Source organism: Perognathus longimembris, chromosome 23 (assembly GCF_023159225.1).
Source record: "Perognathus longimembris pacificus isolate PPM17 chromosome 23, ASM2315922v1, whole genome shotgun sequence".
NCBI lineage: Eukaryota > Metazoa > Chordata > Mammalia > Rodentia > Heteromyidae > Perognathus > Perognathus longimembris.
The window spans coordinates 5,703,821-5,726,762 of record NC_063183.1 but is presented as its reverse complement, the minus strand read 5'-3'; the positions used below and the strand labels follow the sequence as shown (position 1 = coordinate 5,726,762).

Below are 22,942 nucleotides of genomic sequence, written 5' to 3'. Positions count from 1 at the left end.
GATTGGAGTCACAGCCCTGGAGCTGCAGCCTAGCCCTACCTCAGTTTCCTTTCTTCTGCCGCCCCTGCCTTAGAGCCTGTGCTTCTGCTCTGGGCCACTGGGGGGCAGCAGAGGGAAGCAAACTGCAGCTTTGCAAACACTGGTGACTTCAGCCCTTCCCGCCCTTCCTGCACGCCCCTTCTCAGAACAAGGGCAACACAGCACCTCACGATCCCTGGGACTACGAAAAGTCCCCACTGTGGAAGGAGCAAAGGCCAGGGACCCCCAAAGACCATTTTGAACTGTAGAGTTTTAGCCTGAAGTGTGTGGCTAATCTGCCACAAAAGGTCAAGGGCGTTCAGGATGGCCCTGGACTCTAACCCTTGCCTTTGCTTCTCCCCGTGCCTCAGTTTCCCCAACTGGGATCTCAGAATGCTGGAGGTTCAGATCCAATATGTTGGCCTCTATGTCTGATCCACAGGCAGACAGTGCCAAATGGATGTCCTCCATCCCAGACCCCGTCTCTCCTCCATCCTGCACCCCGCCTCTCCTCCTGCCTCCGACATCCACCCGGTTGCCCGCCAGTGTCCCAGTGGCTGTGGGGAGTGCGCATGTGCAGCTGGGCTCTGTTCTCTCTGAAGTCAGCTGGGGTTGGGGTCTGAGGTTCTTTCTCTTCCCTAAGCACAGGCTTCAGTCCTTGGCTGTGGCCTGAGGCCTGAACCTCTGGATTTCTTTTCTTTTTTTTTTTTTGCCAGTCCTGGGGCTTGGACTCAAGGCCTGAGCAATGTCCTTGGCTTCTTTTTGCTCAAGGCCAGCACTCTGTCACTTGAGCCACAGTGCCACTTCCGGCCATTTTCTGTATATGTGGTGCTGGGGAATTGAACCCAGGGCTTTATGTACACGAGGCAAGCACTCTTGCCACAAGGCCATATTCCCAGCCCAGGCCTGAACCTCTGGATTCCTCCTCTCCAAGAAGCCACATGTTCATCTTCCCCAGCCCTGCCTGGCTGGCTCCCAGAGCCCTGAGCAGGTCACTGGCTCTTCCTGGCATCCCTGGCTGATGGGGTCAATGCAAAGCCCTTGGGCTTGTTTGTAAGGCTCTGCACTCCCAGCCCCGCCTCTTTACATGACCCAGCCTTCTGTCAGACTGTCCTGCCACCGCCAGCCTCGTTTGTGCCTCTGCCAAAGGGACCCAGTCAACCTGAGAGGGTCAAGAGTGACAGAATGGGGGCAGTATGTGGCAAACTCAGTGAGTGCCCAAGTCTCCTTCCCCATGCCTGTTTTATAGATGGAGAAACTGAGGCAGAGAGGGAGAGATAAGGAAGAGAGATTTATTCAGGAAGAGTAGCCACATATGGCAAGAGGAAGGCAGGGCTGACACTATTTTTTGTGTGTGCCAGTACTGGGGATTGAACCCAGGGCCTGGGTGCTATTCTTTGGCTTTTTTCCTTTTTTATAAAATCTCAAAGCTAGTGCTCAACCACTTGAGCCACAGCTCCACTTCTAACTTTTGGGTGGTTCATGGGCTTCCCTGCCCAAGCTGGCTTTGAACCTCGATCCTCAGATCTCAGTCTCCTGAGTAGCTAGGGTTACCAGTGAGTTCCCTCTCAACCTTGAGACATCCTTTAGCTCTTCCCCATTCCGGCGTCTCTCCTGGCTCCCTCCTGCAGCCTCCCTCCCTATCTCATTGGTTAGCATCTTCCCAGGAGAACAGAAGTCTGTGAAGATGTAGCCTGGGATGACATTTCCATAACCTCCGGGCACAGGCCAGGGGTCCACACGGAAGGGCAACAGCACCAGGTTGTAGTCTGGGAGGCTGTGGCTGGGGTGTAGCTTGGTAGCTGAGCGCCTGCCTGGCATGCACAAGGCCCAGGGCTCCACCCAGGACAGCAACAAGCAAAGTGCTGGGAAGTTCCAGCTGTTCACTGTCTCCTGAAGCTGCTTCTTGCTTCTCTTCCCCAGAGCTGCAGCCCTCCCTCCTCCCCCATGGCTCTGACTGCTCAGAGCTTCCCCCCTACCCCCCAAGTCCCTGGAAACTGGGACTTAAGCAAAGGAGGGAAATAGGCATGAAGCTTAGCTACCTTGGGAGCCGTTGTTTCAAAAGCCTCCTCAATAATTGGAAATTGCTAATCTCTTGCTATAATTAGGAGGGCCTGGGGGCTGGGGAGGCTCTGCTGAGAAGCATCAGGAAGCAGGAAGTGACTTAGGGAAACCAGAAATCAGGGGATGTGTGTAACAGAAATGGAAAGTGAAATGCACAGGGGACCTGTCCCTGTGAAGCCTGCTCGTATTTCCTGGAAAGCACCAATGTCATTATTAATAGCAACCGTTTTCTCTGGCAAACTTGTCAAATGTTAAAAAAAAAAAAAAGCATACTTCCCAACTGTACGACTCTTAACAGTTTTCCTGAACTGAATACCCCTGCGTATTCAGCCCCCCAAAAGCCTCCCTTGAGGCACCCCCAGCCACTCTTCTGAGGTGAGGTCGCCTTGATTTTTAGCATCAAAGATGGTGTGATTTTGTGGGTGGTGGGACTGGGGTTTGAACTCAAGGGCTTCATGTTTGCTAGGTAGGCACTCTACTACTTGAGCCACACCCCATCCCATTATGTCTTTGGGGTTCTCTCATTTATGGCTGACTGGCCTGGACCCTCAATCTAATCTCTGCCTCCTTAGATTACAGGTGTGAGCCACCCTGCGCCTGGCTAGGATCATAGATTGCTTTTATCAAAACTATTTGGGTGTTGAGTGAGACAAGCCTAGAACACAGAAAACAAAGGGGCATGATCTCCCTGATAAATGACTGTTAACAAAGGGAGACGGAGAGACAGTAGAGACCAAGTCTGTGAATACTGTATATGTTCTTGATACATTGTATATTGCATATATGTCTACCTGACCTAGACAAGGGATAGAAAAACAGGTCGTAAGAGATCACAAGAAATGTACACATTGCCCTACTATGTAACTGCACCCTCTTTGCACAACACCTTGTAAAAAAATTTATGTTCAATTAATTAAAAAAAAAACTATTTGGAGCCTCAGTGTCAGGTTCTGAAATTGAAATCCTCTCAGTAGCCTGACCATTGTTCTTTTATTGTTAACTTTTTTTTTTTTTTTGGCCAGTCCTAGGCCTTGGACTCAGGGCCTGAGCGCTGTCCCTGGCTTCTTTTTGCTCAAGGCTAGCACTCTGCCACCTGAGCCACAGTGCTACTTCTGGCCGTTTTCCATATATGTGGTGCTGGGGAATCGAACTGAGAGCTTCATGTGTAGGAGGCAAGCACTCTTGCCACTAGGCCATATTCCCAGCCCCCTGACCATTGTTCTTAATATCGGAAGGGCCTGGTGGCACCGTGGCTGTTGGTGCCCGGGTACAGGGACATTTGTCCATGTTTGTAGGCCAACACACAGGCGCAGGGGCTGGCAGGAATTTGATCTTGTAAGAGAAACCAAAGTCAAGATTTTTATGTCTAATCTCATGATTGTTGAATGTCGGCTTCTCATTCAAGTGGAACATTCTAGACTCCAACTCCAACCAGGCCAAACAAGACATAGGTGCACTTGGACGCAAGTGGACCTGCAGGCTATCCTCAGGGCTGATGGGGTGTGTGTGTGTGTGCAGGCCTGTGGGGGGCTCAGGTGAGGAGATAGATATCATGGCTCAGCTATTCCGTGACAGGCCCAGGCAGGGATTCCAGGCACGAGGAGGAAGGCCTGGATTTGTCAGACCATTGTGTGTGTGTGTGTGTGTGTGTGTGTGTGTGTGTGTGTAGTATGTGTAGAAGCCAGGGGTTCTGGGCCAGAGTGATCAATTTAGACTCTTCCAGAAAGGCAATGGAAGCGCTTGCCAGGCGATTGGGCGAAGGCGAGCTGGGCTGGCCTGTGCACCAGCAGGCACAGGCCAGCGATCCTGGTGGGGCAAATTGGGAACAGCAGGGTGGTTAATGAGGCCTTTGACAGGCCTAGGCCAATGGCAGTGGGCTGGGAGGAGGGGTCTTGAGCCCTAATTTCCTGTTTCTTAAAACTAACCCCATTCATTCCCGGCCATCCCAATATCAAGGTCAATCAGTGCCCAAGGTCACGACGACGGCTCTGATCACTCAGAATAAAAGCAGCTGCCCTCTGCAAAGGCGCTTGATGGTGTGTTCAGATGCCTTCCAAGGACTGAAAACGGGTGTGACGTGGCGCCCCCTAGTGGCGAGGTCCCCACCAGTTCCTCGCCCTCCCCTCCAGGTTCAGGAATTTCCTCCACACCCTGTAGATCTGCAGCCATCCTAGTCAACATCACCTCCACCCTTGCAGGAGCTCCGCCCCCCCTACTTCCCCTGCACCCCACGATCCATCCTTGGACAAATCCTGACGAGTCTGTCCTCATCAAGCCGAGGGTGGTGAGGGGACAGCTCGGTGGGAGTGTGCTTGCTGTGCTGTGCCAGGCTCCGGTTTCCAACCCCAGCACCACAAAGACCAATGAGACAAAACCAAGGTCAGTGCCGCCAGTCTGATCCAAGCCCCCTCACCAGATCTGCTTCCAGACGCTTCACACAACTCCCAGACCCTCTGCTGGCTCCTGCTTTTTTCTCAACAAGTACCAGCGTCCTTCCGATGGCCTGGCCATGCGTCCCTCTTCTCCACTGCCCCTCTGACCTCTTTGGCTCCGCCCCTGGCGCACATTGTGGCTGTTTTCCCACAGAGGGCTGCACAAGCTCTGACCTGAGGACTTGTGCATGGGCTTTCCCTCTGCCTGGTCTTTCTTTCTCTCACAGACAAAGATTCATAGTCTCTCCTCCAGCTCCTTCAAATCTTTGTTCCAATGTCACCTTGTCATTGTGTTAGGAACTTCCTCCACAGCATCCATCCTGCTTTCTTTTACTCCAGCCCTTGCACGGTCCACTCTGTTGTTTTCTGTGTGTGCAGTTTTGTGCCCTGGGGCTTGAACTCCGGCCCTGGGTGCTGTCCCTCTGCATTTGTGCTCAAGGCTAGTACTTTACCACTTGAGCCACAGCTCCACTTTTGGCTTTTTGGGTGGTTGGTTGGAGATAAGCGTCTCCTGCATTTTCCTGCCCGGGCTGGATTTGAACCTCGATCCTTAGATCTCAGTCTCTTGAGTAATGAGGGTTACAGGCTGTTTTCTCCTGGGTGTTGAACATACAGTGGCTGCTCAGAGGCGGCTTGGGTGCTTTAGATGTCAGGCCCCCTGGGCCTGTGTGCTCCCTGAGACCTACTTTGCTTGGGTGGTCGTGACTTTGAACCCTCCAGACAAGAATTCCGAGGCCTGAAGGGCTCTGAGTCCTAACCTGCACTACCAGTCATTGTCTCAGGGCCACAGGAGAGTGACACGAAACCCACTTCCAAGAAACTGGTTTGCAATGTGTCCAAACTCTGGAAGGATAAATATTGCATGCTTGTTAAAAGCGCTGGTGGCTTCCTCGCAGCTCTTTGGCCATGATAGATCTCTTCTGTCAACTGGTCTCCTCCGATGCCATCATTACGACACACATTTCCTTCTCAAAACAGTTGGACAGCCAGGAGCCAGCAAAGGGCTCTAATAAGCAAGTGGAGGGACCCCTGGCCATGCTTCATGCCGGTTCCAGCCCATCATACCTTGCTCTCCCCTACCCCCAGGCAAGCAGCAGCAGCTGACAGTGAGCCCGGGCACCCCCACAGGAGGAAGGCAATTGGTAGTCTGTTAACCTTGAATTCTGCAAAGCCGACCACGCGGCGAGCTGGGGGTGGCTGGAGACTGTGCTCAGCTTGGGCAGAATTCAAATTAGCTCTTGCAATCAACGTGCAATTAATCGTTACACACACCCTGGGCATGGGAGCTCAGAGAAGGAGGTGGGGGTGAGGGCGGGTGCCCGCAGGTGGGCAATCCTAGTTTGCAACCAGAGATCCTGAGAAGGTTGGTTTGGAGCAGCTTCAACGACGTGGTCCAAATGTGAACCCCAGTGGCTGGTGCTTAGTGGGCACCTACTGTGTGTCAAATGCTCCCGACGGGCATGGTGAACACAGGCAGGGCAGGGCGGCTCTGAGATGCATGCCTTCCCCTTTTTATACAGCTATGGGTTCTGAGAGAGCCAAGTGACTTGCTCAGACCCACACAGCTAGCGGAGCCCCCACATTTTCCTCACCTCCTAAGTCACTGTGTTTGCCCGCTCCGCCCCCACTCTCAACCTTCTAGATTCCAGGTTGGCAGGCTCCGTGGGGTGCCCCTGCCGGGTGGCACCCACACTTGGTGTCTGGGTTGAACGCTCCTTGGGTCCCGTTGTCCTGGATCTCATGGGGGCCCGGCTTGTGCACAGGCACCCTGTGCGGGAGCCCCTTCACCGCCCACTCTGCGGTTTCCCCCACCCCACCCCAGGGCGCTCGGATGGCGGCTTCATGCTTGGGGGGCTGGAGGTGACCTGGAGGATGGGCCAGCCTTTCAAGCTCGGTGACCCTGCCTCCCTGCCCAGGCCTCACAAGGTCCCTTTCTGGGGGTCCTGCGGCCAGTGACCTGGGCAGCAGTCCCTCAGGCCCGGGCCTGGGGTGCGGGGACGGCCCTGGGGCGGGGGGGGGGCTGGCTTTGGGATCCGCTCAGGGGAGGGCTGCCCCGGTTCCTCCAGGCCCCCGCCCGCCGCGCCGGCGTGGGGCGGCCCCCTCTCCCCCTGCGGGCGGGCGCAGCGGTGTCGCGGGCCGCCGGCAGGTGTCTCCCCGCCGCGGGGCGCGCGTGTCCCCGCCGCGGCCAGGCGCACTCGCGCTCGCGGCTCGCCGCTCGCTCGCTCGCTCGGGCTCCGGGCGCGCGGGGTCCCCTCGGCCGCCGCCGCCGCCGCCGCCGCCGTGCGCCCCCGCGCCGGGGCCGGGGAGGGGGCGTGGGCCCGCGCCGCGCGCCGATCGATCGCCGGGGCGCCCCCTCCCGAGCGGCCCCGCGGGGCGCGGCGGGCGCCGGCCGCCAACTTCGCGCGCCGAGCCCCCTCCCGGGCGGGCGGCATGAGGACGAGCCGCCGCGGCCGGGCGCTCCTGGCCGTGGCCCTGAACCTGCTGGCGCTGCTCTTCGCCACCACCGCCTTCCTCACCACGCACTGGTGCCAGGGCGCGCGCCGGGTGCCCAAGCCCGGCTGCGGCCAGGGCGGCGGCGCCCGCTGCCCCGACCCGGGCGCCAACGCCACGGCCAACGGCACCGCCGCCCCCGCCGCGCCCGCCGAGGCCGCGGGGCCCGGGCCCCCGGGGGCGCCGTACAGCTGGGAGACCGGCGACGACCGCTTCCTGCTCCGCCGCTTCCACGCCGGCATCTGGTTCTCGTGCGAGGAGGAGCCCGGCGGGCTCGGTGAGTGCGGGCTCCCGGAGTGCGGGATGGAGGAGTGCGGGATCCGGGAGCGCTGGATGGAGGAGCGCGGGATGGAGGAGCGCGGGATCCGGGAGTGCGGGATGGAGGAGCGCGGGATCCGGGAGTGCGGGATCCGGGAGTGCGGACGCGCCCCGCGCCCCGTCCCCCTCCGGGCCGGTCGCAGCGACACCTGATCCCGCGCGCCCCTCAGGGCTGCGTCGATCGTGGGGTGCGCAGGGCTCTGGAGCCCGGCTGGGATCCCAGCGAACGCGGGGGGCTTTGGGGATGATGAGGCTGCACCCCGGAGGCGCCCCCCACCCCCGCCCCGCGCACCGCCTCGCTGAAGTCCGCACGCCCCTTGGCCCGCCGCGCCGCATCTCCGTCCCGGCTCGAGAACCCCGTGGACGCCCCTGAGATCCGAAGCCGGGAGCCCTGGGCGCCTGGCCCCTTCGGGGAGAGCAGGGGAGCCCAGGCGGGGCGGCGGGAAAACGGGGATACGGCTCCTGCGGGCTCCGGCCGCCCTGGTGTAGCCCCAGGTTCTCCGAACTGGGAAGGGGGGCTCTCCGAAGGCAGAGCTCGCCCCTTCCTCCGCCTGCTCCCCCACAGCCGGGGTCCCCAAGGCAGCCAGCGAGGTGATGGCGGGGCTCAGGGGTGGCTGCCGGGGGAGGGGGGCTGTGCCAGGCAAGGGCCACGCAGTCCCCAGACCAGAAGGGCTCCAAGTCCGTGCGGGGGGGGGGGGGCTGCGTGGATGCGCCTCTTTCCTCATGACTAAAGCTCACCACCAAGGCACGTGGACACCCCACGCGTGCTCCTGGGGTGCAAGGAGTGGGTGCCCACGGTGCTTGTCCAGAATTGGCCAGATCCCCAGGTGGGGGTCCTCTGAGGTCTTCTTCTCTTTGGGGCTCACCATGGGCTCTCTCACCATAGCTGGCATAGCCTGGCATTTCCTGGGGTGTCTGCCATCCCACCCCGGCTGAGACGGGCACAGCCCCTGCTCTTTCCCCACTTCTGGGTAGTGTCTAGCACCTAGTAGGTCTTCAGTCGCCCTTTATAGCGCAAGGATGCGACTTGTGCGAGAGATCATGGGGCCTGGGGCAGGGCTGGCCATCTCTGTACCCACAGATGCCCACCGTTTCTCTTCTGCCCCAACTTTCCTCCGACTTTGTCTTAGCCATGTTGGCTGCTTGTCAAAGACACAGGTATTGGAGCAGCCCCCCCCCCCCCATCTGATGTGTGGGGTGCGCCCAGGCTTTGGATCTTTTCTAATAAAAAGAAAGGAAAAAAAAGTGTTAGCGGCTGCCTTTTTGGCTACAACAGCCCCCTCCCCCTCAGGACATCTCCCCCCTCCCAGGACACCCTGTTGGGGGTACAGCTTCCCAAGGGGGTACAGCCCCTCCCACTTCCACATGAACTTCAGCAACCCTGGAGACCAGGCCCCTGCCACTGGAGTGCCGCTGGCCAGCCTCCCCCACACGGGAAAACCACCGGAGACCACAGAGCAGAGCTGTGGTCCTGGCAGCCACAGCTGTGATGTCCCTCTGCCCTGGAGTGTCCAGGCCCAGGCTGCCCCCCCATCCCTCTGTCCTGGGGTGTCCAGGCCCAGGCTGACACAACCCCCCCCCCCAGGCTGCCCTGGGAGGCTCCGCCTACCAAGCCCCAGGATATTCATAGCTTAGCTAGGGCTCTGCTCTGGTGCTTAAGTCTGAGCACTGGATTTTTTGTTTATTTGTTTTGTTTTTGTTTTTGCCAGACCTGGGGCATGGACTCAGGGCCTGAGCACTGTCCCTGGCTTCTTTTTGTTCAAGGCTAGCACTCTACCTCTTGAGCCACAGCACCACTTCCGACTTTTTTCTATATATGTGGTGCTGAGGAACTGATCCTAGGGCTTCATGTATAGGAGGCGAGCACTTTACCACTAGGCCATATTCCCAGCCCGTGGGCACTGGATTTTAAACCAGCTGTGGATTGAGACAGTGTTAGGAACCACGTGGACTGACACCAATGCTCAGCTCTTTACAAGCACCAGCTCTCGAACTTCTCTCATTTGAAAGAACCTTTTCTTTCCTGTGTGCCGGGACCGGGAACTTGAACTCAAGGCCTCTGGTTGGCTAGGCAGGTGCTCTACCACCTGAGCCGCACCTTCAGCCCCTTCTGTCACTGCTTCTTCCTGGGGTAGGAGTCTCCCTTTGAGTCCTCCTACTTGCACCATCCCGGGTCACTCCACCCAGCCGTGGTGCTTTCCCTGTACGCTGGGATTACAGGCTGCAGCCACCACACCCAGCCATGCATTGAGAGGCAGTCTCAGGCTGGCTTCAAACACTGTCCCCCTGTCTTCTACTTTTCAAGTAGCCGGGTGACAATAGGCTTGAGCCATCATGCCTGCCTCATCTGCACCATCTTGTTAAACTCTGGCCATCACCAGGGCCCATGGCTTCAGGCGAGCCTGAAGTGTTTTCTAGGGGCACAGAAAGGAATCAAACGGGCATGACAGGAAGCAGATCGGGGCTGATGGGACTGGAGAAGAGGACACTTTGGGGGGGAGAGATTGTTGAGCAGGGATGGTCACCCCAGGCCTTGGGCAGTCCAAACATGGCTAGTGAGTTTACTGGATGCGTGACACCCTCTCCCCTCAATATCTTTTGGTCACTGTTGACTGGAGATCGAGAGAGAGAGAGAGAGAGAGAGAGAGAGAGAGAGAGAGAGAGAGAGAGAGAGAGAGAGAGAGAGAGAGAGAATATCCCAATTTTCCGCTCTGGAGCTTGGAGACTGGTTATCAGCCTGTCGTGGCTGCTAAGAAATTTGGGGAGGTCTGGGGTGGCGTGGGCGTTTCGCGCAGCTGACTGCACCACGCCCCAGAATCCTGTCTACACCACTGCACCCCGAAAGGGTGTCAGAAAGTACCTGGCCTCAAACTTTCGTTGCCACGGCAACCTGTCTTCTGGGTTCTGTGACCATTTTATTCTTTTTCCTCCAAAAAGGGGGGTGGGGGGGAGGAACCATCATCAACAACAACATCTCAACAACATGGACAGAAATCCTGCTCGCTGCCTGGGAAAAGTCTTCTCTCCTTCTTTGGGGTGTAAAGGCACCCCCAACTTGTGACATCCCCCCTCCATGTGTACCTCTTCCCATTCTGAGTACCAGGGCTGCGGGGAACTCTCCTGAAGCCGGGTTCCCACATGGAGAGGAAGCCGCTGTCCCCAGCCCGGCACAAAGAAACCTTTGTCCCAACTCCTCCCCGCAGAGTGGCTTTCCCTGTGGGCTTTGAGGCGTGGTGGGGTCCTGGTGGGGGGAGAAGTGGGCTTTCTGGGGGTGGGCGTGGCCACACGGGGGGGGTCAGGGTTTTGGGGGAGCATGTGCAGCTGGCTCTGAGGGGGGCCCCAGGAGAGAAGGGGCAGAGCAGTCATGGACAGGTCCTGGTTGGGGAGTCGGTGGCAAAGCCAGATGAGCGACTGTGGGGGAGGGGGTTGAAGCCAAGGCCCCCACCACACTGCTCCCCCTGCCGTCCTGCGTCCTGCCAAGGCCTTGGCTGGGTTTGGTTTTGCTTTGAAGCACCGACTGCCACCTGCCTTACAGCAGTGTGTGTCACACATCCATTCCTTCGGTGTGTGATTGTCCGGCATTTCTGTGATGGTGGGGGTTGATTGTCTCCTGTTGTGTCTGCAGCCGGCTCCCCAGTGCTGACGAGGCCCACACGTGGTCGTGGTCGCAACACCACCAGGCTTGTGGCTTGGGTAATGGCCGGTCAGGACTGTCGCTCTGACTTGCTGCTTCTCCTCCTCCTCTTCTCCCTCCTCCCCCTCTCCCTTCTTCCTCCTTTTTGTGCCAGTGTTGGGGCTTGAACTCAGAACCTCTGGCTCTTGTTTGGCTTTATTTATTTATTTTTGTTTCTTTGAGGCTGGTGCTCTACCATTTGAACCACAGCTCCATTTGCAAGTGTTTTTTTTTTTGCGGGTTCACTGGAGATAAGAGCCACGTGGACTTGCCCGTCCCAGCTCTAAACCCCAATCCTCCTATTTCAGCTTTGGAGTAGCTAGGACTCAGGTGTGCACCCCAGAGGCCCCTAAGCTACTTTTCACACCACTGCTCGGCCGTGTGCAGAGCTGGGGCTGTTACCTGGGGCCCTGGCGTATCCCTGATTTCTGGACATGAACCCCAAGGAACCCTTGCAGGTCTACAGAACGTCAGGCTTCACTTCGGGGCCTTCTGTCCTGCTGAAGGGCTCGTTATTTCAAACAAGCTCCAAGCGCCTCAGCTAGGGGAAGGAAAGGGCTCAGCGCCGGCGTTCTTCCATCCGCACTCGCCAGCACCACCTGGGCCAGATGCTACCCGGTGCAGGGGGCAGAGAGGAAAGCAGACAGCGCTGGCATCCAGAGAGAGAAGGTGAGGGACAGAGCCCTGAGCCCCCCACCAAGGCTGCAGCCCCCCAAGAGTAGGCAGTGTGGACCCTGGGCGGGGACAGGCACTCAGAGGGGATATTCAGTAACCCTGGCCCAATGGCCCCCTTATGCTGAAGAGCAACTCCCCAGCACCCCGGGGCCAGAGGCAGCTGGATGCCTTTGGCCTGTGAAGGCCCCAGGCCCTGGACTACCCAGCCAGCAACAGCACGGGGGCCCTTCTAGATGCTTCCATGTGTCCTGCAAAGACTTTGTCCTCCCTTGTAATAAGAGGATTTGAACAGGTTTTCTGCAAGCTCTCTTGTCTCTGTTGGTCCCTCCCTCCCTCCCTCCCTCCCTCCCTCCCTCTCTCTCTCCCTTCCTTTCTTCTTGTGTTTGTTAGTAACTGCTGGTTAACTGGATACCCAGGCCTGTGTCTGCAGGAGTTGACCTCCAGTGGAGAGAATAAATGTGGTGAAAACATAGGAGGGGAATCTCCTCTAAACCTCAGCGCCCGGAAAGAAGTGAAGCGTGGTGTGTGGAGTTGGCCAGGAAGGTTGGAGAGATGTCTTTGATGGATGCCATTGGAATCGAGACCTCACTGGCCAGAAAGGGGGCCACCATGCTGAGTTCTGGGGGTGGGGGTGGGGGGAAGAAGGTGCTTTCCAAAAGCAGAGGAAATGTGGCTTGCTTTCCTCCTCCCCCTCCTTCTCCATCCTCCTCCTCCTCCCCTCTTCCTCCTCCTCCTCCTCCCCTCCTCCTCCTCTTCCTCCCCTCCTCTTCCTCCTCCCCTCCTTCTCCTCCTCCTCTTCCTCTTCCCCTCCTCCTCTTCTTCCTCCTCCCCTCCTCCTTCTTCCTCCCTCTCTTTCTTCTGACTCACAGTTTTGCTATACAATCCAGGCCAGTCTAGAACTCAAAAATCCTCCTCCGAGTCTCTTGAGTGCTGAGATTGCAGGCTGTATCTCCATAACCAGTTTCCATACTCTACTTGAGTCACTTTTTAGCGAATTATGTTTCGTAGAAAGCCCATTTTCCATGAAGGGTTTCACATGTATTTGCATAACATTTAGCACAGTATTTTCTTAGGATTTTTCCTCATGCCTCCTCTGGTACCTTGGGTTTTCCTTCTCTTGTTCTTGACTCACCTTGCTCAGATCTGCTGCGAGAGGCCTCGGGGAAGAACCCCAGAGACAGCAGGATATCTTGATTTGTGTGTGTGTGTGTGCGCGCGCGTGCGTGTGTGTGTGCACGTGCATGAGCTTGTACGTGTTCACACATGGGCGCGGCACACTTTTTCATGCGATTTGAACTCCGAGCTCCGCACTTGGAAGGCAAGCTCTCTCCCTCGTGAGCGCCTCCCCGGCCCTCTTTGCCTTTGGGTGATTTTTTAGTTAGGGTCTTATGTTTTTGACTGGTCCGCCTCTGAGTACTTACGGCCTCTGAGTAGCTGGGATTACAGGCTCCTACTGCCATGCTTGCTCATTTGTTGACATGGGGTCTTGTTGACTTTTTTGTTCAAGCTGGTCTTGAACCTCAGTCCTCTTGATCCTGCTTCCCAAGTAGCCAGGATTATAAGCATGAGCCACCATACCTGGCTAAGGGCTTGGGGGCTCCTGGTGGGCCGTGCCTTGGGAAACTGGACCTCAGGCTCAGACAGGTTCATCTCTCTCCCTGCTTCTCAGTCCAGACCTTCAACAGCTGTGCTATTTACTGGCTCCTTTAATTCCTCCCTCAAATCCAAAGGCTCAGTAGTCTTTCATTTCTCAATTCTGTTTGATTGTATTTTCTGCTCTACCCTTGCTTTCTTTTGATCTTTCCTTGATGTTTTCAAGTTAAAAGTGTTGCTTTCATACTTAAAAATGATGACCGTATTTATTGCTATGAGTTTGCCTTTGAGCACTACTTTGGCCATGTGTATGTCTGTGTGTGTGTGGGGGGGGGTACTACTGGGACTTGAACTCAGGACCTGGGTTCTGTTCCTTAGCTTTTTCACTCAAGACTGGTGCTTTGCCACTTGAGCCACAGCTCCCTTTCTGGATTTTTGATAGTTAACTGGAGATAACTTTCCTGCCTGGGCAGGCTTTGCACCATGATCCTCAGATCTCAGCCTCCTGAGTATCAAGGATTACAGGTGTGAGCCACTGGCATCTGGCTTGTAATGATTTTCTAAAAGTTCTACAGTTAGAGTGTTGTTTCTAAAAGTTCCCTTACTTTGATCTAAGTGTAATTTAGTAGGCCGTTAAAAAATTTCATGGGGTTTGTCTTAGTTGCTTGTTATCATTTATTGCTGTCATAAATGTTGAATCAACAGAATGTTAGAAAAGGGTACCAGAACATTTTCAACTGTACCAAAACATTTTTGTTAAATGTTTTATTCAAAACAAACAGACACATGAACAGGCATAGTTGGGTGTGATGGTGCATGTCTATCATCTCGGCTCCTCGGGAGGTGGAGAGGATCGAGGTTTGGCCCTGTGTAAAAAGTTCATGAGATCCTATCTCAAAAACAAACCCAGTGAGGTGGCGCATGCTTACAGTTCCAGCTATAGGTACCAGGATTTTGGTCCATGGTCTGGCCAGGCAAAAGTGTGAGACCTTATCTGAAAACAAAACTGAAAATCAAAGGTCGGGGGCTGTGGCTTAGGTGGAAGCCTGCTTGGTGGCCATGCGCAAGGCCCTGGGCTCTGGTCCTCAGTGCTGGGAAAAAGAACAAAGGACAACAAAACCAGATATGTCAACTGAGGTTAGTTTAAAACAGCTTCACCCGTGTGTGTGTGTGTGTGTGTGAGCGTGCGCGCACGTGCGTGTGACAGGGCTTGAACTCAGGGTCTGGGCTGTCATTGTTTTCTGCTCAAGGTTGTTGTTCTACCATTTGAGTCACAGCTCCACTTGTGGCTTTTTGGTGATTAATTGGAGATAAGAGTCTGATGGGCTTTCCTGCCTGGGTTGGCCTTGAACTGCAATCCTCAGATCTCAGTCTCCTGAGTAGCTAGGATTATAGGCGTGAGCCACTGGCACTCAACTCTGTAGGATTATTTTAAAACTTTATATTGTTATTTATTTATCTTCACTCTGTCGATCTTTCAAGAGCTACAGAAGGTAGGCAGCTTTCTCTTCAGCTGGATTCTTTCCACTTCTCTTTGTATTTGTGACACTTTTTGTTTTTATACAGTTGGAGTCTATGTTAGTCATCACAAAGACATTCATGACAGTTGTGTTTTCATTGCGGAATTGCGGATTTTATCTTTTGTTAGGATAAAATGACTATGTCCCCAAGTAAAAGGTTTTTGCTTTGAATTCTGTTTTTTCTATCTTAATGTGGCTGTCCCTGCATTTTCCTGTTTGTGTCTCCTTGCTCTAGCTTTACAAGCCTTTTTATTTTAACTTTCATGCCTTTTTGTTAGGCACAAATCTGGTAAGAATAGTTGCATTAGTTTTCTTTCTTTTGCTTCACCCTAAGGGTCTTCAGCAAATAACAATTGAATTTGTTCAGTCTTTTTTTTCTCCTTCTCGTCCCTTCCCTTCCCTTCTTCCCTTTCTATCTTGTACCATATAGATTAAATTTTGTCTTCCCCCCCCCCCCCACTACTGGGGTTTGAACCCAGGGCCTGAGCACTGTCCCTGAGTTTATTCACGCAAAGCTGGCACTCTTCCACTTGAACTACAGCTTTACTTCTGACTTTATGCTGGTTAATTGGAGATAAGCTCTCATGGACTTTCCTGGGCAGGCTGGCTTTGAATTGTGATCTTCAGACTTCAGCCGCCTGAGCAGCTAGGATGCCCTTGGCACTCAGCTGTGAATTCTCTTCTACGGCTTCTATGTTGATTCATTGTTCTCTGATGATTGCAGGAGACAGGGCCAGGCAGCCCACCCCTGTGCTTCCAGGCTGCCAGGAGGCGGGCGGCCCTCTCTGCCAGCTCCCGCCGCCCCTGGCACTCTCCGGCACATGCCCACTGTGATGGAGTCAGCAGTGGCCCGAAGCCCCTGAACGCAGAGCCAGGATCCCCGCTTCCTCCCTTTCAGCGCTCACGGCTGGTTACGGTTGTCAGAGCAGTGCAAGGCCGCTGACACACTGTCCTCTGCCCACAGCCCCCTGCAGCCTGTGTGCCACACTGCGGGCGGCTGACCCGGGGGCCCAGGAGAGGAAGCATCTGGAACCATCCGGCATGTGGATAAAAACAGGGGGGTTACTAAAGGGACAGCCTGCTCCGTGTCCTCAGTGTCCGGTCACCCCTCACCAGCGCCATTGCTGGAGTCCAGTGGCCTCTCACTAGCGCCACCTGCTGGGAACTAATCCACTAGTGCCACCCGCTAAGGTCCCATCGTTTCTCACTAGCACCACCTGTTGGTAACCCATAGACTCACTAGGGCCACCTGCTGTGCCACCAGTTGGGCCTACTAGGGCCACCAGTAGACCCTACTGGTGTCTCCTGCTAGGGTGCAACGGCCCCTCACTAACATCCCTTATCCGTGTCACACGGTGGGATCCTACCACCTCTCACTAGTGTCGCCTGCTGGGGACCAGGCATCAGCACTTGTGCCCGTGGGGCCCCATCCTGTCTAAGCACAGCAGGGGACCAGGTTCCTGCCTCCTGAAACTTCGAGTTGTCTGTGTGCACCTGTGCATGCACATGTATGCACACGTGTATGAGTGTGAGCAACGCATATGACACAAGCAAGCCTGCGTCACCTCTGGAGTTGAGAAGCTGCCCCGGCCCTCGCTAGGCAGGTGGCCAGGGGGACAGGCAGGTGGGGAGGTCTGGAAGAGGAGAGGCTGGCGGGCTGGAGAGCAGGGGTGAGCGTGAGAGGTGAGTGGAAAGGGTGAGTGTGAGGAGTGAGTGTGAGGGGCGGGTGTGCGAAGGGCGAGTGCCAGGGGCAAGCGTGGAGGGGTGAATGTGAGAGGTAAGTGTGAAGGGTGTGTGAGGGGTGAGTGCGAGGGGTGGGTGTGAGAGGTGTGAGGTGAGTGTGAGGGGCAGGTGTGTGAGGGGTGAGTGCGAGGGGCGAGTGTGGAGGGGTGAGTGTGAGGTGAGTACGTGGGGCGAGTGTGGAGGGGTGAGTGTGAGGGGCAGGTGTGAGGAGCGGGTGTATGAGGTGAGTGTGAGGGGCAAGTGTGTGGGGTGTGTGTGTGAGGGGTGAGTGTGAGGGGTGATGTGAGGTGAGTGTGAGAGACGAGTGTGAGGTGTGGGTGTGTGAGGGGCGAGTGTGAGGTGAGTGTGCTGGATGAGTGTGTGTGAGGGGCAAGTGTGAGAGGTAAGTGTGAGGTGAGTGTGAGGGGCAAGTGCAGAGGGGATGAGTGTGAGGGGTGGTGTGAGAGGCGAGTGTGAGGGGCGAGGCGAGCCCTGGAAGGGGTTGGCCTCGGTGGGAGCATGTGCCTGCCAGCCTCCCTCCCCCACCACGCCTCCCTGGCCGCCAGGCCGTGGGGTGCGCAGGCCGTGGGGTGCGCAGGCCGTGTGGGGCGCAGGCCGTGGGGGGCGCAGGCCGTGGGGGGCGCAGGCCGTGTCGGGCGCAGGCCGTGTGGGGCGCAGGCCGTGTGGGGCGCAGGCCGTGGGGCGCAGGCCGTGTGGGGCGCAGGCCGTGTCGGGCGCAGGCCGTGGGGGGCGCAGGCCGTGTCGGGCGCAGGCCGTGGGGGGCGCAGGCCGTGTCGGGCGCAGGCCGTGGGGGGCGCAGGCCGTGGGGGGCGCAGGCCGTGGGGGGCGCAGGCCGTGGGGGGCGCAGGCCGTGTCGGGCGCAGGCCGTGGGGGGCGCAGGCCGTGGGGGGCGCAGGCCGTGGGGTGCGCAGGCCGTGGGGGGCGCAGGCCGTGGGGTGCGCAGGCCGTGGGGTGCGCAGGCAGTGGGGTGCGCAGGCCGTGGGGGGCGCAGGCCGTGGGGGGCGCAGGCCGTGTCGGGCGCAGGCCGTGGGGTGCGCAGGCCGTGGGGTGCAGGCCGTGGGGTGCGCAGGCCGTGGGGGGCGCAGGCCGTGGGGTGCGCAGGCCGTGTCGGGCGCAGGCCGTGGGGGGCGCAGGCCGTGGGGTGCGCAGGCCGTGTCGGGCGCAGGCCGTGTCGGGCGCAGGCCGTGGGGTGCGCAGGCCGTGGGGTGCGCAGGCCGTGGGGGGCGCAGGTCGTGGGGTGCGCAGGCCGTGTCGGGCGCAGGCCGTGGGGTGCGCAGGTTCAGTGCACAGGCTTAAACCTTTCCAGTGTGGAGTGCAGGGCCAGGCTGCGGCTCCCCTGCGTTTAGTGTTGAGGAGCGGAGGTGAAGGTTGGCCACGTTTTTTTCTTTTGTGAACAATTTTGATGAATTTTTCTTTTCTTGAATTTGTGAATCTTCCTTTATGCCTCAAAAAAGAGATTCCATCACACAATACATAATTTTTTGTTTGTTTGTTTGTTTGTTTTGGCCAGTCCTGGGCCTTGGACTCAGGGCCTGAGCACTGTCCCTGGCTTCTTTTTGCTCAAGGCTAGCACTCTGCCACTTGAGCCACAGCGCCGCTTCTGGCCGTTTTCTGTATATGTGGTGCTGGGGAATTGAACCCAGGGCCTCGTGTATCCGCGGCAGGCACTCTTGCCACTAGGCTATATCCCCAGCCCAATACATAATTTTTTAAATGGCCTGATACCTGTGGATATCAGGAGAGAATGACTGGATTGTATTGTTATTAGTTGTTGTTGTAGTGGTGATGATGATGATGATGATGATGATGATGATGATGATGATGATGAGATGTATGCTGGTACTGGGGCTTGAACCCAGGGACTTACACTCTTGCTTGGCTTGTTTTGCTCAAGGCTGGTGGTGCTCTACCACTTGAGCCACAGCTCCGCTTTCAGCTCTTTGGTGGGTCCTTGGAGGTAAGAGTCTCACAGACTTCGTTGCCCAGGCTGGCTTTGAGCTGCGATCCTCAGATCTCAGCCTGCTGAGTAGTGAGGATGACAGGCGTGAGCTGCTGGCACCCCGCCCTCACGTCTTCCTCAAGGACACATAGTGCCCGGGCTTTCCATTTCTCATCCATCTGGCTGCCTACACACACACACACACACACACACACACACAGTGACATTGTGAATACAGCCCGAGGGGGCATGCGGACTTGGGTTTTGTGTGGATGTGGGTTTCTATCTAGCTCCTTGAGGAGAGAAGCTGGGATTGTGATTCCGGGGCCATGTGGGAGGGGTAGAGTGTGGAAAGGAGCCAATGGGGGCGTCTCTTGCAGGGGCCATGTGGTTTCCATCCCGCCCTGTGGAGTGGACGCTGGGCTCCGTGCCCTCTCTGCTGGGATTCCTGGTGTCGTGGTAAATCCTCTCCTGTGTGGCTTTTGTGCGTCCCCCGGGGCCCTCAGGGCTCCCCTGCAGCACTGCTTCCCAATGGGGCTGATTTCCGTTCTCTGACTGTCTATGTCTGTTGTTATAATTCTGGAGGTGCTGGGGTTTGAACTCTGCACCCTACTGCTATTTGAGCTACAAACCTCTGTCCTCGTCGCTTTCCATGTTCTTCAGACCGCGTAGTGTGTTTTGTCCGGCCGCCCTCAGACGTGAGCCTCCTTTCCCCAACTCCCAAGTGGTTGGGATGACGGGCATGCACCGCCACGCCTGGCCGTGCCAGTTCAGCTCTCCTAATTGCAGTGTTCTCTGCATCTCATTCTTTTTGCTTTCCAAAAATAGTCTCCAAGGCCCATTCTCCCGCTGTTGATGTCTCGGAGCATGGGGGGGGGGGCGCGGGGGGGCCGGGCCCTGAATCCTGTCTGTTTCCCCAGTCTGGCTTGGACCAGGCCTCTGCCTGGGTTGGGCCGTCCCTGCTTTCTCTCCTCTCCGTTCTGAGCAAAGCCAGGAAGCTTCCGGGCCCGCGCTCCAGCTCTGGTCTGGAGAAGCCTCGTGGAAGGCAGCCAGGCTGGGTGTTCCACGCTTGCAATCCCAGCCCCTGGGAGGCTGGGGGGAGGGTCTAGAGTTCAAGGCCAGCTTGGGCTACACAGTGAGGCTCTGTCTAGAAGGAAGAAGGCTAGGCCCGTGTCCTCTCGTCACAGGCCTTTTTCTTGCGCAAGACTGGGACTCAAACTCCGCATCTGACACTTTCACTCCTTGGCTGTGCTCTCGCCCTGAGCCATGCCTCCAACCCCATCAAGCCCAAGTTTCATGGAGACACTTCTTGTTGTCGCAGGAAGTCCCGCCCTGCATCCTTAGCCAATCACGTGCATTTCTGACGCCTCAGCCTCCTGGACAGCTGACCTCGAGCCTGCGGCAGTGAGGAGCTTTGGCAATCAGAGCAAATCCATTTCCGCTCCCTTTTCTAGGGTAGGAAAAGACCCCAGTAGGTTTTATTTTTACATTATTCTTATTCTTACCAGGGCTTGAACTCAGGACCCAGGCACCATTCCTGAGCCTTTTCACTCAAGGCTGGTGCTCTACCACTGGAGCCTCAGTGCCACTTGCGGTTTTCTGGTGGTCCATTGGAGATAAGAGCCTCACGGACTTTGCTGCCTGGGCTGGTTTTGAACCTCAATCCTCTGATCTCTGCCTCCTGAGTAGCTAGGATGATGGACGTGAGCCTCCGGCGCCCAGCAGGTTTTATTTTTGCAGACAGCAGTGTTTGCCATCTGTGCCTCAGTGTCCCCAGGTGTCAGTGCTGGGATTGAGCTGCTTTCTGGAAGCTGACAGAGCCGCAGGTGGGGAGATGAACTATGGGACTGTCCCTGGATCTCCTCCAGTGTTGTTCTGCAGGCGGGCCGGAGATTGCAGCAGTGTACGGTGGGGTCACCATCAGGGGTTCGGGGAGGGTGACCCCGCTCATAATTAGAAGACATCTCGCTCCTCTCAGGGGCCGGGTTTAATCAGGGGGATCCAGAAGCAGGCGGGCTGAAGGCCTGCTCGTCAGGAGGACCGGCGGCTCTGCTCAAGGCTGCGCAGCTTTGTTCAGGTTTTGTTGTAACCATGGAGACAGATACCACCCCCCGGCCCCTTTCCTGGGAGCCGAGTCCAACTCCTGCGTGGATGTCCACACCACTTCTTTCCAATGAGGGGCAGATGGGAGCAGGGGAGAAGCCCCTCGGGATCTGAGTTCAAGTCTTGCCTCTGCCTCTGTTTGAGTGCGTTTCTGGATGGCTTACTTCGCTGCGGGGACCCTCTGCATCCTCATCCATGAGCTGAAGGCAGATGGCCAGCCTCTGGGGAGCTAGGAGGGGGGCACGTGCCATGGGGGAGGGACTCGGGCCCCCCCCCCATGACCTAGAATGGGGCGTGGCCTGCCAGAGAGAAGGGGACATGGATCAGACGTGTAGACTTGGGGTGCAGAGCCATGTGGGGCAAGGCAGGAGGTGTCCACGCCTCACTGGGGAAAGGAGCAGCTGCCGGCGGCTCACGCCTGTCATCCTAGCCACTCAGGAGGCTGAGGCCAGAGGATCGTGGTTCAAAGCCAGCCGGGGGAGGAAAGTCTGTGAGATTCTGATCTCCAATGAACCACCAAAAATAAAACAGTCAGAAGTGGAGCTGCGGCTCAAGAGGTAGAGTGAGACAGCTCAGGGACAGCATCCGGGCCCTGAGTTCAAGTCCTCGTTCCAGCAGAACAACACCAAAGAAAGTGGCAAAGATTCCCAGGGCTAGCACTGCTTCCTTGGGAGGCTTAACAGGTGGCCCGGCTTGGCCCGGCAGGGAGATGCAGGGAACCAGAAGGGTTTAGGACAGAGCTTAAAAGCATCACCAACCAGGGTCGGCCGACATATTGGGATGGGGTGACACACGGAGGACAAGTGGGCTTGGGGTGTAAGCAGTTAATGAAGAAGACTGAAGAAGGAGCTGGCTTTTGTTAGACTATGTAGTGGGAGAGAGAGACCTTACGTGGGACAGGGCTGTGTTACGTGTGTCTGCCTGCCTGTCTGTCCCACACCCCTGAGGCAGGGCCAAGGCCCGGGCCGCGGTCATCACCCCAGGACAGGCTGACATGCTAGCTTCTGTGATTTTTTCTAACTTTCCAAAGCCCGTCGTGGGCTTCAGGGACGCGCGGGGCTGCGTGGGTTTGGTGTGGAGCGGTTTCCTGGAGTGTTGCGGTGGGTGGCAGAGGTGAGGGTCCAGGTCTGACCACAGCCCACGGAGAAGGCGAGCCTGCCGGCCTCTGCCACGCTGTTCACGCACCAGCCACTCTGCCTCCCGAGTCAGGGCTGCTCACTGGAGAGGAACGTTCTAGCAGAGATGCAGCGCTGTCTCTTCTTCTCCCGTGTCTCCTCCATACCCAGGAGACGCGCAGCCGTCTTGGCAATCTGGCTGAGATGAATTCTGAATTTCTTTTCTTTTCTTTTTTTTAAATTGGAAGCCCTTATTTTTCCCACTTGCCGTGGGGTTATCATTCTCAGCTGACATTCCCGAAGTCTCAGGACCCGCCGGAGGCCCCTCTCACCCCAGGGCGTGGGGTGAGGGAGGCGTCCCTCCCCCTCTGCACCCCTACGTGGAGTCTGCGTTCCAGAAACTGCTCTGTCCATCGGGACGTGACCCCCAACACAGCCAGCGTACACACATGCACAGACACAGACAGACACGCGTGCACACACATACAGACACACATGCACACACATGCACACACCCCCACACACACGCACACACGCACGCACACATTCTGTCCTGGTGGTTTGAGACTTCTGTGTAGTTGGTGTCTGGTACCAGAATATAAAATCCTTGATCCCTGTACCTCATCCCTCCCCCACCCCGTGTATCCATCCCTCTCCCCCATCCTCTCTACACACCTCACCCACGAATCCATCCTCCTCTGCTTCCACCCCCCCCCATGCTTCACTGCCTGCCGTGGGCCCAGGCGTCCACCCACGGGGCAGGTGCCGGCGGAGGCCCAGGCTAGGGCTGTACAACTTGAGCCACAGCTCCACATGTGGCCTTTTGGTGGTTATTAGAGATGAGTGTCATGGTTTCCCTGTTTGGGTTGACTTCAGCTGATCTCGCTTTCTGCCTCTCCCCCGTCGGCAGAGCCCGGCTCTGTCCCGGAGAGGCTGTGTCACATACGCCATCGGTGGGGCAGACTGGGGTGACACCGGCATCGCCCCTCCCATCAGCACTTTCCAGGCTTCAGCCCCTGGGGGTGAGGCTGCTCCGGGTGTCGGCGCAGCCCCTGAGCTCTTCAAGCCCCTCAGGATGCAGGGCTGGCTCCTGGACCCCGCTGGCCACGGAGGCCCAAGCCACACATCAGGCCCAGACTGGGCTTCTTCTCCTCTGTGGTAACAGAAACCTCAGTGAATCATAAAAAAAAAAAAAAAAATCGCCATCATAATATTTTAAAAAGGGAACACATTTTCTTTCTCTAAAAGTGAAAAGGCTT

At 57.0% G+C, this 22,942-nt stretch overlaps 1 protein-coding gene across 3 annotated transcripts in view; it reads left to right on the top strand.

Moving 5' to 3' along the window:
- The first annotated feature begins 6,944 nt into the window (after positions 1 to 6,944).
- Gsg1l (GSG1 like) overlaps positions 6,945 to 22,942 on the top strand; it is an 89,834-nt gene continuing 73,836 nt past the window's right edge. For all 3 annotated transcript variants that reach the window (XM_048332702.1, XM_048332703.1, XM_048332701.1), the window contains exon 1: positions 6,945 to 7,281. In XM_048332702.1, coding sequence (XP_048188659.1) covers positions 6,945 to 7,281 — 337 coding nt within the window. The remainder of the gene's footprint in view (positions 7,282 to 22,942) is intronic.